A 20,100-nucleotide genomic window follows, 5' to 3' on the forward strand; every position below is an offset into this window, starting at 1 on the left:
TTAATGATAATGCAGTGTACCCACACATACTGTACAAATGATTCCATGTCTCACCTTGGCGAAGCGGTTGACAATCCTGCCAGAGGGCGTGGTGTCGAAGAAGACCATGGGCACCCGCAGGACATTGCGCAGCAACCGTGTATGCAGGATCCGAGAGGCGGAGATTGCGCCGGTTGTGTTGAAGAGAGTCCCAATGAACACAAACACACCTACAAGATAAGCATTGCACACCAGTGCCACTACCTTTGACAGGCATGCCAAATGTAAACTGAACTGACTGGCTCAGAAGCGTTGCTTTATAATGAACCTCTGTGCCATGTACCTATTAGCATTTATATTTGTTTCTCAACAAGTACACACATCCTTTTCAAGAGAGGACTTTTTTCAGAATGACATCTTGGCAGCAGATGTCTGGTCCTATTCAACCAGTTGGTTTTCATGTTTATTACAATCTGCAAGCTTTTACACTTGGCTGTGAGAGTTTGAAACTTCTTACAAAGTCATGTCAGGTTGGATATAATATTCATAAAAGATTGTATTGTAAGAACATATACATCAGCATTCCAATGTACAATGTACACCAAAGTAGGATTTCAGGACTTTAGTTTCCTTATATTTCTTTTATATATGGAGGTACCCCATTCTTTCAATGGATTTCAAGATAAAATAGTGCAAGGTTTCCAAGGTGTGATGGTACAGCAGGTTTAAACAAGATGGTAGCCCTGGTCTGAAGGTCTACAACACATTCCCCAGAAAGCTGTAGGGAATGAGATGCTGCACTCAGTCACTTGACCAGTTTCTGGAAGATGACTGGATAGGTGACATTTTTAACTAGCAGGAAGCAGACACTTTCTGGGTCAGTTATAACTGTTGTCTGAAGAATGCAAAATCACCAGAAAGAACTGTAATACTGTAAATACTGTTAAATACAGTTAAAGCTATAATTTGTATCTTACTGCTGGATTGCTGCATGTCTATCCTGGACCCCCATATTTTAAAGATGCCATTCTGACCAAATGGTGTCTCAAAGGATATGGTTTACAAATCTCACCTGATTTCCATTTGCTGAATGAAAAACAGTATTCTGGCGAACGGGCTGAAATAATACCCTTGGTATGTTTGAGCACGGGAAAGGTCAGGAAAACAAAGTAAAGGACAAAATCAGCTAAAGATCTACCTTGTGCCACTCCGAGTGCTCCAAACACGCCCACTCTCATGTCACGCACATGGGCAGGGTAGGTCTCGTTGATATAATTCACTGAATCGGTGGTCCAGTCACTCAGCCAAAGGTTCTGCCCGATGAAGGCCACATTCTGCAAGAAGTATGCCAGGATGGCCAAGGAGGAGAAGCCCCAGCCCATCGCCCGCAGGTACTGGAGATAAACTGAGAACTTCACCTGTGGAGAGGCGCATTGTAAGACTCAAGTGACAAGGCAGAAAACCAATAACTGCCACTTTCTTCAGTACAGAATCATTTTTCTCAATAACACAGGGGGATATTGTATGGCCTAGAGAGTCAGGATAAGAGACCGCAAACAATAAAGCAGTTTAAGACTCAGACTCTTTGTCTATGTCAAAGTTTCCATGGTTGTGATTATCTGTGTCATTCTTTGCACTTTACTGGGCAGATTACATTCATGTTTCTGTCACAAAATTTTTATCACAAAATTGCATTTAATTAAATTAGCTAATGAGCTTTTGTGTTCTGTCTCCAGAACAAAAAAATATCTGTTTCACACCTGTCTATAACAGGTGTTATAAACCTCATGATATAAAAACACCAATACCACGAGTATAAAGTTTAAATACAGACTTAGAATATTAAGTGAGGGGAAATAGTTTACTTTATTATTTTTACCTGTAGCATCATTACTGATGATTCCAATAAATATTGTTATGTTGGCTACAAGTTAATCAAATCTGTTAATACATATTTTGTAGTATATTTTCTTAACTAACAAGGGATTTTCAGTTTTGATCTGCAACAAGTACTTCATGTTAGGGGAAGACTTTTTTGTTCTATTTTGTCTTTTGCTCCAGGCGCCAGAGGCTCCAATCTTTTTCCCCAATCTTAAATTATCAACCAAGCATCCTGCTTCCTCCTGGATACCTGCCTCACTTCAGCAGTTCCTCTGCCCGGCTCTAGTTTCGCCGCCTGTATTTTTGGCTCAGGCCACTGCCTTCCTTCATCAATGGACTCACTGTACGTCTCCCAGCTCCAGCTCCACACTCCCCTTCCTTCACTTTCAGCTACTGCCCACAATACATAATTTACTGTAGGTCATCATGTTATAGTACCTTCGGCTCCAGCTCTGCACCGGTTCTGCCTCAGCTCAGACTGTCCCCTGCCTGCATCAATAGAATAACTGCACACCTCTTGCCCTGTTCCCCAGGAGCCTGTTCAGCAGCTGATTCCACTTTTCCTTGTTGCTCTCTTTCCCATTCTTCCCTATACACACTTCAAGATTAGCCCTCTATGTGTGGCCACCCTCACATATTTTGGTTAAATGTACCTGTAGCGGCAATGCTTGTTAATAAGACAGAATTAAGTGTTTCTGTGCTTTCCCAAATGAGGCCTCATCTCTCTGTTCATCTCTGTGGTGCAGCCACAGAGAAACTATTCATGCAGGCTGATTTAAAGATGTTTTCTTTTGATAAGGGACAGCTCCCAAATGGGGATGCACTTAGCTAAGCCTGGCTATCATGATCAATGGTCATCCATTGGCGCCTATCTGTCTAGGGAGTGCCAGATGGACATCTGGACTGCATTCATAGGTGTCAGGAGTAAGTGACTCATATCTCACCTTGATCAACCAATCAGGGACTGGTAGGGCCGAGTAACCCATGTGGGACTCTGATGCCCATGGAACTTTCAGCCAATCAACGAGCTGAAGTTCCTCCAGGTAAAAACAGGCAACACAGAGAGGCTGAGGGATTCAGTGTAGGATTCTGTGGACTTTTCTAAAGGGAATTCAAAGGAGAATTCCAGGGCAGGACGGCCCAGGAGCAGAAGGCTCCCAAGGGCAGGACATTCTCGCAGCGCGCCTCCTGACCATCCTGAGACTCAGCCCGGACAACCACAGAACAGCCAGTGTGTCCGAGTGCCAGAACTTTCCTTTGTTCTAAGAGTCGAGAGCAGAGGTTGCCAGAGAGTAACCAGAGGATCCACCCGAGGTTAGCACCAGCAGCAAGCCTCGTGAACAGGTCAGAACTGTGGACAGCTGAATCAGTATTCAGAACTAGCGCTTCATCAGGAACGAACCGGTCCTCTTCCTGACTTGCTGGGACCCACAGTCATCTTTTCTCCTGTGCGCAAACTTTGCTAGTTAAAGCCAACACTAACTAGCCGGTCAGTGAGCATCAGCAGCGCACCGTCGCAAGCCGCACAGCACAGCCTGGCACCGAGCCAGAGAGCGCGGATTGGACAGCAACAGCCTGCAACTGTTTCTTTGTGCCCACAGGAGATCTGAATCCCCAGAGATTGGATGAGTATTCAACTTCACTGCATTACTGCTCGAGAATTCAATTGTTATCCCAACTAGTTGATATCAATTTAATTCCTAAGAGTTATGTACTTGTTTTGAGTATCTAATGTAGAAGTTATAACCAAGTTCAATTACGAAACGGTCTAAATGAATGATATACTGAACGTATGTCCTCTTGATATATGTACTGTAACTGTAACTACTGTAACTGACTGAATATATATCTTTTGTATTCTGATAACCCTCTCTATAAGATCTGTTAGGTTTATATGCATATTCTATGTATTAATAAATGTATCCTCGTGTATTAGTACCTGTGTGTGTGCGTTGTTTGAGTTATATCGCATGGTTGGATTCTAAAGCCATCAAAAGAATCAATTTTGTGATTTACTGCTACAATGAATAATTGTCCCAGTAAATGCCCAAACCCTACAGAACTGGTGCCTTCAGAGAGCACACTACATAACTCATCATCCACCTCCCATTCTCTCCACTCCCTGTTCCTAACATTAACTGTTTGTCCTTTCCCCTGCACTAGGAGGAGCAGGATGAAATGCTTACCTTGTGACAACCGTCATCGCTAATGCCTTTAGATAAATGCCTATTGTAAACCCCAGGCACCTCAAAACTAAACCAAAATTCTATTTCACAGACCATTTTGCTTTCACCTTTCACACCAGCTCAAAGCTTTCTCACACTCTCAGAAGTCTTCTGTTACAAATTCAAGTTCCCCTCCATTCTTCATTTGCCAGATGAGTTTCTAGCACTTAATGTTTCTCCACCAGAGCTCCTTAAACCTTGACTTTTGGATGTCCAAGTTCCCTTCAGCATGGAGAAATCTTTGGCAACCCCCTTCTTCATTTCTGAATACTGATAACCCATCCATATGGATGGATTTTTCTTCGCTTGAAGCTGACTATGCTAATCATATATTCTCTCTCCCTTAATTAAGGGACTGACAGAACTAATGAATGGAAAAAAAGGCAGATTTCTGAAAATGTATTTGAGGAATAATAGCAGCACAAACATAAAGCAATACAACATTTAAGCACTGGAACTCACTGACTCATTACAGACCAGAGCAGGGGCGATATTGGTAGTAGTCCTGATACTTCAGAAGTGATGGTGTTTGATTTTGGATTTTTGAGATGGACATTTTTATTTTTCAAAGAAACACATACTGTACATAAGTGTACTAAGTGACCTGTTTGTGGCTACCTAAATAATGGCAGAAGAGTTTATAGGGAGACAGCAGGAGCAGGACAAGCAAATGGAAAGAACTCCATACTGTACCTGTCCCGTTTCCATTGCTTCCTTCTCTATCAGTCGCTGGCCTGTCTTCACCTCAGTGGACTTCCTCTGTGAGGTGCGTCTGCTCTGCTTCACACTGCACAAGAAGGGTAAGAAATGAGTGGATGCCATTTGGCCCATCTGGCCTGTTAATGGTTAATCAATCTCATCAACGCCTCAGCAAGAGGCCAAGGTACTGTGTTTACAATGGCTCGGTAGTTTGTTACATACAGTACGCCCAGACACATTTAAGAAGAGAAGACACACATCTTAGACTCACTGGAACACTGCTAATACTGCTGTTAGCTTAAGCTTGTTAATGTCTCATATTATGTTACATATTGTCTTACAGTAAATGCTGCCCTCTTGCAGGCTTCATACTGTATGAACAGTATTGAAACCTTGTGGATCAAAACTGCTCTACAATGACAATATATCAACTGTTAAATCTCTGAAGTATAAAGGTAAATAAAATGCAAATGAATTATTTAATGCTGTTCTCCTTCAACACTGCTGTACTATGAGAGTATAAGAAAATATTAAGAAAAATTGCCAATCAGTTCTTCAGAGCTCATTATGCTAGTGAAGCAGGCTTGAATTTTAACAAACCCCAGCCTGCTAACATCCGCAATCTGGTTTGATAACTAATGTCACACAGATGGGTTGTAATTCTACACCAGCGAGACACAGCGGAGCAAAGCCTTAGAAAGTGGTGGTCAGGTGATCTGGCTGATCTGTCTGTCCATTCACCCTACCTGCCGTTGCGCTGGCTGCGACGCAGACTGGTCTCCCTTTTCAGTGTCACAGACACTATGTCTTCGGGAGGGCTGTCCACCTGGGGCTCCTGGGAATCAGGTAGCACATCTTGCTCTTCTCCCTCTAGTACTCCATCTGCACAGAGAGACGACATGACAAGACTGTTTCAATGACCCCATTATTAGACCTCTATTTTAATTTATTGCGTATTAAAAACCATCCATACAGGTTTGGATGTTATCTCTCAGGTTCTTTCTGTATTAGAGAAGATTCCTCTATAGATTCCTCTATAGCTGTGGCAAAGACAGGCAGAGGATACTGGTCCTTCTGAGGATACCCTGTCCCATTACTGAGATGCCATCTGTACAGTCTCTTCAAACTTTTTCTCAGTTCGATCATCCTCTCAGGACTATCAGCCAACCTCAACTACTGCTTTTCAGGAGATGACAGCGGCACATCCACTAGATCAGATCTTCATCTTGGAGCCCAATTTCTCCCCTTTCTATTCCCGGAGAGTCTGTCTCTTTTTTTTCGCCTCCTACAGAGGTTTTACTAGCTCAGGAGCTTTTAACTAGAAGAAGAGATTTCTCCTCTGAGGACTTGTCCTGGCTGTGTCTCTTAAACGACAGTATATACTGCTTCCAATGAACTGTCTTTCCTGATTAGTTTAATTCTCACAAGCAATTTCAATCTTTCTTTTACTTTGTCCCCCTAATGCTTCTGGTGTTCCTCAGTTGTGGTTCCTATCAGGATCTCAGGAGGCTAATCTATCATTTTAAGTGTTAAACCCTTTTACTTTGAGTATTATCCAGAACCGTCCTATCCTACTGTACATTGTCATAAGATAAGGTCGTGTGGTATAACTGAAGTGTAGAAAAACAGAGGTTTTTCAGTGCTGTTAGCATTGAAGTAACAGAAGTACAGTACCACTCACCCTGCTGTTGTGAGATTTTAGTGTTGTTTTCTTTGGCGTAGGTGCTCAGGAACTTGGAGAAGGCTCCTCCACTGTTACACAGGCTGCTGTAGGAGCCTATTTCAGACACCTCTCCATCCACCAGCACCACAATTTCATCCATGTATGGGAGGAAGCTCACTCCATGTGTCACCAGTATACGAGTCTGCAGAGAAAGAGTGGTGGCATGACTGGAGTGTATAATAACAAAGTCCTGCCACATTAAAATGAGCAACAAGTAAAAATGATTTAGTACGGAAGTATTTTAAAGGAAGAATTATCTTGTTCATTGGTAGTAACTTATATAATGGGTCTTTCTGCCATACTGTAAATATGTCTTTGATTTTGTAAATTAGATGAGTACATAATTCATTAATTTAATTTAAATTATAATAATTTATTTTGTTACTGCTCTTAACCATGAAAAACTACTTGGACTGTCAAGAGCTCTGAAGAATAACTTAAAGAACATGAGCTCTCAGTTATGATCACTTAATAAAATCCATAGTCAATACTGAAGATTATTCAATTATAATAAGAATAACAATGCAATGTTGTGATCATTCTGTGTTAAGAGCAAAATAATGAATTCAAACAATTTCTAATTAACTGTGGATTTAGTCAAACCCCAGTGGTCTTTTTCACCTGATATGACAGGGCCATATTACTGTACTGTACATCATCCATCACCCTCTTAAATTAATTTGTTATTAACTCAGGTTGAGAACAATTAACCATGATATAGAATCTAGAATTAGTAAGATACCCTAGAGCAGAACTCAGACATACAGTACAGAACTGTATCATTGGAGAGGGTGTGTTTCTGGTTTAGATGAGTCTTTAAGGGATTGAGTTACATATTGGCTTTATTAACACAAGACAATATTCGATAGGTCTCTGGTCTCTAATTAGTGTAACAGACCATTCCAGTCCAGAGTCAAGAGTGAAAGGAGGCCTCCTTAGGCCAGCAGGAAACTCAGATCACACTGCGCTCCACCTCAGACCAGCCTGTGGTGAACTTGCTCTTGAAGATGATTGGTGATACAGTGAAGGTGCAACACTGACCTTGTCCTTGAGCAGCCCCTTCGGTCCCACCACCTTCTCGAACAGATGTTTTCCCACATGAGCATCCACTGCGGACAGGGGGTCATCCAGCAGGAAGATGTCAGCTGAGCTGTAGGCTGCCCTGGCCAGACTGACCCGCTGTTTCTGGCCCCCACTAAGGTTTATTCCCTGTACAACACAGCACATGGTCACTGGATGGCCGCAGAATACTTGACAGGATACTTTTATTCCATAGTACTACCTTAACTTCTTGATATTACAAATAAGACTACACAGTATCTGAAATCGACCCTCTATAAAAGTCACTGTATAGAATGCAGATCATTTTGCTAGGCCAAATATCCCGTAACTTGAGGTTTTTTTATTACATACTGTACATTGATAGCTAATTATTATTTCCCTTCACTTCAGAATAGCTAATGAACATTTAGCCTTATACCACTACAACGCCCGTAACAGAGTGGTTGGTAGCCACCTAGGACAAGGGCAGAGGAGGAAACTGTCTACTGGGCTACCATCAGGAGGCACCAAAAGTCTTCTGGGAGAGACCATTAACTTGCTGCCAAAATGAATAATTGCTAAATGTGTGTAATGAGAGATTTTACACATAGGGAATGTAATAGTGTGTGTTGTTTCCTCCCTAGATGTTGAGCCAGAGCCAAGATTTTCACCAAGGTTGGATAGATCACAGCCTGTTCACTCTGTGTGTGGTCAGAGTATGGTCGGTCGAGCCACATTATGTTTAATTCTAGTATGGTGTATTGACCTAATCAAAGAAGACTTTCATTTTGGTTGCATTTGCTCATCTTTTACACCCACACAATAAAATCAGAAACCTTCCTGGAACCTTTGAGGACATTTGTGTTCTCAGTGTTTATATGTAAAGATACCCCAGCAACCATCATGAAGCAGGGATCATCTTTACTTGTGACACATAAAGACGTCTTACTGCTATTTCTGTTTCCTGTTGTCCACATGTTGTACACATGTGACCCTGCTCTCCATTCTACTGCCCAGATGACACTCAGACTACACAGCATGTCTCCTTACCTTCTCCCCAATCTCTGTCTGGTCAGCCCCAGGCAGCAGATCCAGGTCAGGCAGCAGAGCACAAGACTCCAGCACTGACTGGTACCTTTCCTCATGCAGCGCCGACCCAAACAGGATATTATCTTTCAGCGTAGCATTCTGAATCCATGCTTGCTGGGGCACATAGGCCAAAGAACCCTGCAAAGACCAGACCACTTCACTTAGGTGGCTATAAGACTTATTTGAGTCTCACTAGAAGCAGTTAAATAATACCCAGTTTTAAGACATTGTCGGAATTGCATGCATTACTTAAATCTCAAACAATTACAGCAAATCTCCAGCAATTACAGCCATGAGTCTGTTGGAATAGGTCCCAACTCCTTCACAAAACTGTTGAAGCTCTGTCCTTGGGGAGCACTGATGGGCAAAAATCTTCAGGTCGTGCTGTGAGATGGCTAAAGGACTTACATGAGTCCCACTAGAAACAGTTATGGTACTGTAGTTAAAGGAATAGCACTCCCAGTTTTAAAACACATTTGTAACTATGCGCATTATTTGGCCACAGACTATGACACAGAAGTCCTTCTGGAGCACCCCAACACCTGGACCTGAAAAATGTCTGAGAGGACCTCATCCACATAAGGCATGGGTCAGACCTGTCCCTGACCCTAAACGAAAGAGTTAATGCCATTATCATTGTCTTGGTTTTCATGTTTTCCTTCTCATCTTCAGACCAGAACATCTAGGATATCTGTTCTGGTCTGGCTGAAGAACTGAAAGAACTGAATAATGGTGAGAATCCTACGTTATCTTTAAATTAATGAATAAAATAGTAGGTATTTAGGAGATTTGAAATATCGTCTAAGGACAATTGATTCAGCATTTCATTTGGCCAAATTAGTCAGAAAATCAATCCTGAAACAAAAATGTATTCATAGAAATCTCTGATGTAAACCTGAATCATCCGATTTTGTATAGGATTACCTGTAGAGAAAACAATGGGCAAGACTGTAGGAGTGTTTATTTTTATGTGAAGTGTGTACAACTAGGAGGAAGACCACAGAGAGTGCTTTCATTTGTACGGGAATTGATGGAAGATGCCCAGCCAGGGTAATTTATTGTAATTATTTTACCCATTTGTTGAATGCAGGAAAGGTTTTAAATTTTCTGGCTGTATCTCACTGTCCCAGTAGGCAAAGTAATAACTGAGAGAGGCTGTAGTTTAGATAAAGAGTTTAATATACAGTACTTACTCTCCAAGCCTCTGAAAACTACTGCTGCAAATTTACCTAAAAAACTTGCAGTTACTATACTTCTTGCACAACAGATTTCAACCTGTTTGTAGTCTAGGCTGCAGCAAAGTTGTGTAGATAAAGTTGTATGAAACATTTGTAAGGCAAGTATTAGATTTTTCATGGATATAAAAGACTGAAATATCTGCCTGTTGGTGGTACACTGATAGTTTGATGAGAAATCCACTTGCCTCAGCTCACCTTGGAAAACTGCCTTAAACACAATTTACAAGTTATCTTCAGTACTGTATATTTAGTTTCAACAAATTATGCTGTATTTTACAACCACCAAATTTGGAATCATCTACAATTCATCAATTCCTATTTACCACCACAACTTCAGTACAGCACTGGTGGAGTGAGGACCTATTCATGGTCCCCCTCACATGGTCCACCTGCCAGAACCATTCATCTCTTTGAAGACTCTGGATTCCACCTGGCTTTACACTGTGTTAGCAGTACCATAAGAGGTGTGTCTGTCACTTTCATCACTACAAGCTAGCAGGCACCCTGCAAGGTCCCAAGAGTCACTTTGTAGGAAACAAAGGAGGTGTAGGCCATCCACAGCAGTGCTCCGTACACCTTTGCCTGTGGAAACTAAACAACATTGTAGCAGACTTAAGTAGTATTTTATTCTTAAAAAAAATATATCTTAATTTAGAATAAGCAATTAGCAATACATATGCACTTGTTTGAAAATACATACAGTATGGGATTCAATAACAGCTTGCCTGTCGTTCCCATTAATTATAACTCCACAGGAGACCTAGTCCATTACCTTAATGTTCACGTAGCCTCTGATCGTGTGCATTTCTCCCAGAATAGCTGATACCAGAGAGGACTTCCCAGATCCCACCGCTCCCACCACTGCCACCAGCCGGCCGGGCGTGATGTCCAGACACACACTGAGAGACAGACACAAGCATAGAGTAGAATTACAGTGTTACACTACTGCTGCTATTGCAGTTACAATTTAGAAAAGCACATGCCAAAAAAGGGAAAAACAATTGTAAAAAAAATTATACAAAATGCTGTTCTAGAAATATAAACTGAAAAGACAGGAAAGTTTCTTCACAAGAGCAAGACATCATCCCGTCAGAGTCCACCATTCTCCTGCAAAGAGACTGTACCCCAGTATCTCATTGGCTTCCACAGAGTCATCATCATTCTTTATTCTACACATTAACAATTGAAAAAGCTGTTGGCCAGCATCAGTGTAGATTTTTTTTTTAAGTTTCCACTCATTTCTAAATGTTGTTTGGTGGTATTTAAAAATCGTATGCAGCGTCAGACTTAATCATTTTTAATTTCCAGAATGATCAAGTTTCTCGTGAACTATGGAGTCAGCAGAATATTCTTTCATCTTTTTTATGAGGAGAAGTGCAACTTATTGCAGCTACAAACTCGATAATAAAAACGCTGTCTCTAACAATCAACATTTTAAAGCAACTGACTTCCACTCAGAGAAAGATACGACTGTGGAACATGTCTAGAGTGATTTCATAAAGGCTACATTGGTTATTAATATTATTATTCATGTTGCTCTTCACTATTACACAGAAATGAGCATTTCAAAAAGGCACCTATAACAAGAAGAAATTGTGATGTGAAACATGGAACCCAGAACTGGCAAATAAAACATATATTCTAAATATGGTCTTATGTGTGACAAATACTGTAACAGGAACAAGTAATATATTTATTCCATGCTGAAAAAAAGAAGAAGAAAGAAAACACAACATTTTTGCCGTGGAGCCTTCTTCCAAATACTGTAACATGCTATTTTACTATCCAGAAAGAATGTTTCAGCAATTGGTTACAGATTTAGTTTTGCTTCAGCATGTACCCTCACTTGCATTTTTGCTTAAGTAAAGGCAGGCAGCATTTATTACAAACTGCTCAATGGCATTGTATAAACCTGCAGTTAAATTTCCCATAGCTTCTGCTGTCCTGAGTATAGACTGGGTCTGCTCAGACATAACGAGAACTCAGGAAACACACATCCCAGAATAAACAGCACCCTCTGGTGCAGATTTAGGAGATGAGCATGTCTACTCTCCTCCAGTGTCCTGAATTTCTAAACCCCTTTTCCTTGAAGTACCCAGCCTACTGTCCACCTGTTTCCAGTTCAAATCAGCTCTCAGCTACTTCCTTGAATTAACTGAATTGACAGTCATAACTGCAAATTGTGAATCTATTAAAAAAACACTAGTTAAAATGATTAAATTTATCAAATTAGTAGCTCAATCAAGGGTTCAAGGGAGGTACTGAGAGCTCAAATGGACTGAAACTGGCAGAGCCAGTTTAAACTTTGTCACTGTTCAGAAAACACATCAGGTGTGAAGGAAAACCTTTGCATGTGTCCTTTTCATTTCTGTTCTGCACTGATTTAACGCAATGTCAAAGATACTGATTTCAGACAAGTCCATTGATTATAATGTGTGAAATCATTTTTTATCTCAGTATGGTAAAGCTGTCAGGAAAAATTGAAAGAACGCACTTCTTCAAAACCGGCTCCGCACTCTTCTCCCAGGAGAAAGTAGCACCACAGACGCTCACAGCCGTGTCTGGAAAGAATACAGAGAACATGGGAGCTCCTTCTGTCATTCCCCCAATCCCCAAAAACAATTCAGTTCTGTTCCATTTACAAAATCTGTTACTTTATAATAATCTTTCCAGGTGCATTGTAGTACCTCAGTTTGGAAGGTTCATATTCAGACCTGTTGGCTCCTCAGACTGAAGGTTTTCTACTTTTCTGTGTCATTAAGTGGACAAAGAGTATAGGACACCCCCCCTCAATGGAACTTCATTTACTTGCAGGGTTACCCACAGCAAATCTGCAGCCCATGTTTTAAACAGTGCAGACTGCATGAAGTACACGACAGAAGTGTCCATGGTGGGAAACTGAACTCTGGTGGGAAACAGGGCCCTAACCATTCTTCAGCTTTGACCCTTCCCTTGACTTGTAATTGTACAATATACAGAAGTTTCCAAGCAAACTGGACAGTCCCACTGGTTTGGGGATGTTCCTTTTTAAAGATTGAATGAAATCTGCAATTTTCCACAACACAACCTTATTTAGACACAGCTGTAATGTTTTAGCTGGGGTCTAAAATTCAGTATTTTGCTGGCCAACTTCACTTGTTACAACATATTAAATAAGCATTAAAAACACATGTAATGAAAAAGAGCTTCGGAAAATTAGGAATTCTGAATTTTATCCACGCTTGCTGCTCACTCACTGAAACTGGTGTCATGGCGCACTGCTGTGGTGTCCAGGTCATCACTGCCTAGGAATTTCTCCAGGCGTTTCAGAGAGACACCCGTCTGAAATCAGATACAGAAGGCCAGAAACATCAGTGTTAAGATTCCTAATTGTCAAAAAACATAAAAAAATAATTGGTGACAGTTAGAAATATTCTGTGTGCCTAGTTCAACCGTGCTTTTGTCCTTTAGTATTTCTGTGCATATATGTCGGGGAATGTTTTAGCAAGCGTGCACACGTGAGGTGTGGCGGTTAGCCTTCTTGCCTGTGTATTTGTGACAGAGGGCGTGCAAGTGCGAGAGCTCACCTGCACCATGGAGGAAATAAGCATGGGCAGCATGGCCAGGGGGAAGCGCAGGATGTTGAAGAGGGAGATGGAAGTGAAGGCTTTCTCTGCGGTCAGGATGTTATCAGGACTGGCCAAGACAAATACAGCGAAGCTCACCAAGGACACCTGCAGGAGAGGAGAACGTCACCATTCAAACACTCAGCATGACAACAGGACGGGACCCACTTTATCCTCCACTAAAGTGCAGCACCCACATGGGAGACCCAGAGCTGCCATTTTATCCCAATTTATTTTTGATTATTGATACACTGCTGAAATCGGGGTAAGCCAATGAGACACAAAGGACTTATCAGGTAACAATGTGCAGTGAGAAACAAATTTAACAAACTTAGTACACAAATGAGCATGAATTTTGGAAGTTTTCTAATTATTCTTCCTCATAATACTGAGAAGGTAGAAGAGCACTGGCTATAATTCTGCCTCACCACACAGCCTTGCCCTGTATGGCTTTCAAAGAAAATCAAGTGTGACCATTTCTAAAATGATCTTGGCCCCTATTAGGTGCACCCTGGGGCCAAGGTAGAGCAGAGAGTCTTCAACCTTCTGACAACTGGTGATATCCTGCTACACCAGCCCTGACAAGCTATATGGCAATAGTACATTGATTGTAAATTCAGAAATATTTTAAAAATAACATTTTTAAATATTTTCCTTTGAATATACTCAAATAGCATTTGACATTCAGTACCCAGGCACTCTTAAACATACTTTCCCAAAATGTACTTTAATAATGTTGTTCCTGCATAAAAAGCCACCCCTAATACTTCCCTAACAGTAACTCACCAGAGCTGGTGCGCAGTAGAATATGAATGTAGAAACTGAGGCCAAGTAGGCAAAGTTAAGCATCACTTTCAGCTCCTTGTCTCTGATTTCCTGGACCTGGGCTTCGAAGGAGGGCTCCCAGGCATAGAGTTTGAGGATCTGAATCACACAGGAAGAGAATGTGTAGGAGACCAATACTCATAACACTGTTACTGACTCGGATTAACCTGCATACAGTAGACCTCTGGCCACATCCCTTCAAAAATGGACTATACTGAAAGACATTTTATGACTGTAAAGATTCATAAGGCAAATGGCAATTCAACATTTAACGTTATGTACCAAGAGCCCCACTACACAACAGGTTAGACTAAGAATTGAAAAACTACTTTATTTGAAACAAAAGCAAATCAGATTGTAGCATTCCAGGGTGAAATTTGCACCCCTACTCTTATGAACTGTACTATGGCATCTTTTTTTGATCAAATCAAATCAGATCAAAACTATTTTGTGGATATTTTGGCATGTCCTTTTCCCAAAGCTGGGAAAGAAGCAGACAAGGAGAAAGAGGAACATTACCTTGATGCCGTTGAGAATTTCATTCATGATCTTCATACGCTTGTCTTTATATTGCATGTTTTTAATCTGAAAGATGAGGACATGAATATACTGGACAATGAATATTCAATGAGATAAATAACCACCCCATGACTAGTGGTGAAGAGATCCACTAATGTGGAGAAATATTTTCCTTTGAATATACTCAAATAGCATTTGACATTCAGTAACCAGGCACTCTTAAATATGCTCAGGTAGTGTTGACAAGTTAACAGGTAATGGCACCTATTGCAAACTAGGATAAGTAAGCAGGAAGATTCATAAACAAATTATTCTGAGGTGGTAATGATCCATCAAATAAGAGTCCCAATAAATCCAAGAAAGTTATAATATCTGATAAGGAGGATCTTTGCACTGTAAACTTCTAATAACTTCAACTGAATTGTTTTTACAATATTCAGATTTTAAGATGTATCCGTCTATCCAAGTAGAAGTACAGTTCTACAGGTGAGTCTAGTGCCAGTTTATAATTATAGTCCTCACATAACTGTTTGAAAAAGATTCCATCAACTTTTTTATTAACAAATTACATGTGCTACTACTGAAAATTCCCAAACCATTTCACTATTTTAGGAAATATTTGCAGAATATTTAAATAACGTTATTTCATGAGCACAATAGGTAGAGAGGACAATAAAAAAAGGAAAGCTTGGTTGAGGACTAGTTCATTTTATTTCATCACTAAAGAGAGATGTTTCATTTTATGCTTTAATGTTAAAACCTTGAAAAACTGAAGAATGGATATGGATGGATATATACTGTACTGTATACCGCTAAGCCCATTACCATGCAACCCACGTCCAGAATATGATTTATTTCTCATTACAGGATGAGAATGAGACTGAGAAGCCACCACACCTGGAAGCCTTTGGACTTGGTTGCCAGCAGGCCATTGATAGGGACCATCAGCACCATGACCCCCAGTCCAGCCAGCACGGCATAGCCCAGCTCCAGCCACAGGAACACAATGGCCAGGATGATCTGCAGGGGGCAGGACCACAGCAGGTGGATGAAGTTGGTGACATCATTGAAGCGCTGGGCATCAGCTGACATCAGGTTCACTGTCTCGCCCATCGTCGACTCTTTCCTCGCATCGCTGGATACCACCAGGGCCTGAGAGAGGGTACACAGCACCATCACCGACTGCACACTGCAGCCACACAACATTCAATGAGCTCTGCGGACAAGCGTTTGAGTTTTTGCCAAAACTCTTTTTGTTGTTTTTGTAGCCTCCAGTTTTACAACTGACATTTGTCATTCAACCCAGTTCAATGTTTACAAAAGCCGGAGTTCACCTCCATCTGCTGCGACACTAGAGATCGAGGCGCATACTCTATCTAAGGTTCTTTCTCAAGCAGCTGTGTGCAATGCCACATAGAAGCCCCAGGGAGACATCTCCGCTCTTTCAATTGATATATTGAAATTAAAACATAGTTCAAACTTATAAACTGAAATAACAATTGGGAATGGTTACAAACAGGGTGTACAGTATATAAACATACATTTGGGGGAATTTGCTTTTTACTTTATAAGGTGTATTTTTAAGGTGTATTAACACAGCTACAGTAGTACTTTGCTTACATTTATTTTTCTTACAAACCCTTTTATAAATGCTGTAAAACAGAAGTTTATAGGCAGATGTGTTACTATGCTAAATTTACTGAAATTATATTTTCAGACTATAATCCGTATATCAAAGATAAAATTTGAAACTACTCAACAAGGGTTGGTTAATCATCTTGTGGTCTCCCAGCAGTCACGCTATTCAAAGTGTAATTTTTGAGAAATAATCTTTTTTATATTTATTAGTAATACATCATTCCATTACCAGAAGCCTGATTTAGAAAATATGGAGAATGGAGTTCTGACAACAGGCATAAACTGAGACAATAGGTATTTGTATAGTATTAATTAATTAACAAAAGTATTTAATATTTCATATGCAAGTGGCCATAAATTCCAGAGCCCTCCACAGACACTCTGAAAGATTCCACATGATTCTTTCTTAGCTTTATGAATTTGCTTTTCTCACTACATAAACGTCTCACACTACCTACATTCAATTCTGGATTGGGGCATCTTCTGTGTGGATTTGCATGATATCTGACACTTGTACTTACTGTATATGGTTTTGCTCTATTTTCATACCAGATAGTTTAATTGGTGCCTCTAAAATATTGATTTATGATGGACTGGCTTCCCATCCAGGATGTGGCCTGCCTTGGGCCCTATGCTTTTGGAGTAGGCCCAGGGTAGCTACAACCCCTACCAGGATGTAGCTGCTTTCCGATAATGGATGGACTGATTAATAAAACCAGGTGTGAACCTTACACAGCAATGCAGGATTCTGAATATGACACAGTCTGATCTGAGTGACAGTTGAGGAAGTGAACATCATACCTTTTTGTAGACAGCAGCCATGATGGCAGTGCGCACTTGCATTCCCAGGACGAAACAGCGGTGGAAATACTGCTGTAATAACACAGACTGCAGGATTGTCACCAGCAGCAGCAAGATTGCATAAACATATCCCTGCCATGTATGCATGGAAGAGTCCTGTGTGAAGGAGACCATTAGCCTGTGACAAAACAAAAGTCACTGTTAGGGGATGTGCATCTTTTGGCAAACAATCAGAAGCACTGTATGTAACTGTTTTTGCTGAATGTTTCCTCCCTCGGTATAGCTATTTAACTTCAAGAAGATGTAACACTGACAGCACTGATTTAAGAGAAATGTTAAGTTAGAAGGCTAAACACACTAAGTGTTGCATGATTAGTGTTTTGCAATTAACATGATAATGTTCTGAGTTTTTTTTCTCTCCCTCGAAATATTGATCATGTACTTTATTCTATTCAATTTATTTCTAACTATACAGTACTGTATATCTGCCAACTATAGGTAGCTCTGTCCATGCAGTCTGGGCAGTGTCTCAGGGACTTACTTTAACAGCTGTGGGCTCACAAAGGTCAGCAGGTCCTGCAGCAGTTTCAAGACTGCCGACTCAACCAGCACCCACTTGAAAGTCTTCATCAGGGAGGAGATGAGCCAGGATTGGGCGTAACTCCTTTTCTCCTTCTGCTTTTGCTTTACTTTTTTCTTTCCCTTCTCTTCCTACAGACCACAAGCACAAGATCTAAAAGCCCACCCCCAAACCATAAATAATAGCAGTCATTTGATGAAAACAAAGATGTCCAATGTTCGTGTAAATTTCTGAATCTGTCCCAAAATATTTTATTTGTAATCAAAATAAATACTACTAGACAGCAGCCACGATTCCCAGAATTATATAGCAGTGGACATACTGCTGTTGACCTTTTCATTTTTGATTTTCTGTGAAGGTTAATCATGAAAGAGGTACTGTAGATCACCACAGTACAGCAGTTCTAACAGGTCACTACACCCCCAGGATTATCTCATTTGGATGGACTAAACAGATTATTCAAGTTCTTTAGAAATTATTTGTAAAGAACATCTTGCATCTGCATCCTTCCATGACCACAGTAGAAACGTCTGGGCTGAATTCAGATACGTAATATACAGTATAAATTGCTTAATATATCACATTAGACTCAAAGGTGAACAAAATTGTTAAAAGCACAGAAACCGCTGAATTGTGGCTCATAACTAATAGACCTGGCCTCCCATGGATGATTCAAAATTGCAGTGCAAAGGACTGCCCTAAGGGCACATAACTCAGTGAAGAATGAAGAAAATAATGAAAATAAAGCATCCCTTTCACCAGCTCTATGAAATTGCTATTACTTCAGTACTACATGACATATCACTGTCTCAACAGAACTACTGCATGTTGATGTTGTTTTGCTCATTGTGGTAGGGCTGCAGTCACTCGTACCATCACCAGTACATCCTGGCTGACGCCTTTGGATAATCCATTCTGTTGTGCCTCCACCTTCCGGTCCCTCTTCTTCCTCTCCAGCTTGCCTCGGGCCTTCCTCAACTCCCCGTTCATCCTCTTCTCAAACTTGCCATAGATGGTCTGAGTGGCATCAGATTGATTGAGCTCCCATAGGTCCTCTTCTACCAGGGGCCTCTTATAGCCCTTTACAACCATACTGTGGGAAAGCACACAAGAGCCCTTAAAACGTCCTCGAACTCCAATCACATCAAGCTGAAAGGAACACAGGAGTTGGATGAGGAATCATCAGAGGAAATCTAGATTCCTACTGGAAGCACAGCTAATGGACCAGAGTGTGTATCTTTACTGTGGATCAGATATGGCAAAGCAGTGCCTTAGTAAGATGACAGAGGACACTGCATGCACTGTAGAAGGTGCCCTTAATCTTTCAGTTGAGATAAAACTCATTCTCATGGGTCTGTGGTACCGTCCCTCACCTCTCTTCAAGCATAGCTGATTCTGCAAGGGAAACTAAGTGGGGGGGGGTTGCTGTAGTATTATTAAATAAAGCTTTTACAATCTCTTAGAAGTATTAGTGTTGGTGTGATTAAATAAGCAAAAAACCCTTGTGGTTTTGTTGACAGACATTTAGGAATGGGCTGGATTATGAAGGGCCCAGAACGGTTAAACTGTTTGCCTTTATCACACTCCAACCCCAGAGTGGGTCGGAATGTGTCTCTCGTGCCCAGATGACTCCAAACAAAGCAAACTGGGTGGAATAAACAGTATATTGCCTGCCAGTGCTTAATCAGTCTCTTTGTGATTAAGAGATGTGTGAATCCTCAGAGTGAAGTGCGCAATCCAGGTGGACACGCTTTGCCTATGTAAATTTAGCACTGCCTATGCCGCATCTGGAACACAGTAATGGGCTGAGAGAAAAAGAAGAGAGGTCATCATACCCGTTGAACCAATTGTAAGTGATTCTGCTGAGAAATGAAGCTCCTGCCTCTGGATTCTGAAACCAAAACAAGGTTTTCTTATTCCTTTATCACCTACAAATATTGCTCATTGATTACACTCTTAAAAAGCTTCTCTGCCCTTAGTGTCCACAACACTGTTGATAAATCGACATCCTAATTCTACACTATTATCTTCTGTAGTCCACATCCCCAGTACCTGAGGAAACTAGGAATACTGTTTCTTATTTCCTCCAGAAATTGAAATTGTAAAGAAATTAAACCCATTCTAATTTTAATTAAATCAAATTTCTAGTCCATTGACGCCACTGTAAATACATCCCTTATATACATTCATCGCTTCTGGTGCCACCTGAGTTCTGCTGTAAGCACTGCCTAGTCCTAGGCATCAAACAATATAGAAA

The 20,100-nt window shown here is 40.9% G+C and overlaps 1 protein-coding gene across 1 annotated transcript in view; it reads right to left on the reverse strand.

Annotated features, from left to right (window-relative positions):
• abcc2 (ATP binding cassette subfamily C member 2) overlaps window positions 1-20,100 on the reverse strand; it is a 43,755-nt gene that overhangs the window by 15,546 nt on the left and 8,109 nt on the right. Inside the window, exons 6-23 of the mRNA XM_088635951.1 lie at window positions 19,679-19,734; window positions 18,717-18,936; window positions 17,805-17,974; window positions 17,264-17,441; window positions 15,722-15,976; window positions 14,825-14,890; window positions 14,267-14,404; window positions 13,442-13,588; window positions 13,112-13,196; window positions 12,370-12,436; window positions 10,648-10,774; window positions 8,599-8,775; window positions 7,549-7,716; window positions 6,466-6,649; window positions 5,531-5,666; window positions 4,779-4,872; window positions 1,178-1,397; window positions 55-209 (exon numbers count right to left, since the gene is read on the reverse strand). Coding sequence (XP_088492077.1) covers window positions 55-209; window positions 1,178-1,397; window positions 4,779-4,872; window positions 5,531-5,666; window positions 6,466-6,649; window positions 7,549-7,716; window positions 8,599-8,775; window positions 10,648-10,774; window positions 12,370-12,436; window positions 13,112-13,196; window positions 13,442-13,588; window positions 14,267-14,404; window positions 14,825-14,890; window positions 15,722-15,976; window positions 17,264-17,441; window positions 17,805-17,974; window positions 18,717-18,936; window positions 19,679-19,734 — 2,643 coding nt within the window. The remainder of the gene's footprint in view (window positions 1-54; window positions 210-1,177; window positions 1,398-4,778; window positions 4,873-5,530; window positions 5,667-6,465; window positions 6,650-7,548; window positions 7,717-8,598; window positions 8,776-10,647; window positions 10,775-12,369; window positions 12,437-13,111; window positions 13,197-13,441; window positions 13,589-14,266; window positions 14,405-14,824; window positions 14,891-15,721; window positions 15,977-17,263; window positions 17,442-17,804; window positions 17,975-18,716; window positions 18,937-19,678; window positions 19,735-20,100) is intronic.

Source organism: Lepisosteus platostomus, chromosome 6 (assembly GCF_059453375.1).
Source record: "Lepisosteus platostomus isolate fLepPlt1 chromosome 6, fLepPlt1.hap1, whole genome shotgun sequence".
Taxonomy (NCBI): Eukaryota; Metazoa; Chordata; class Actinopteri; order Semionotiformes; family Lepisosteidae; genus Lepisosteus; species Lepisosteus platostomus.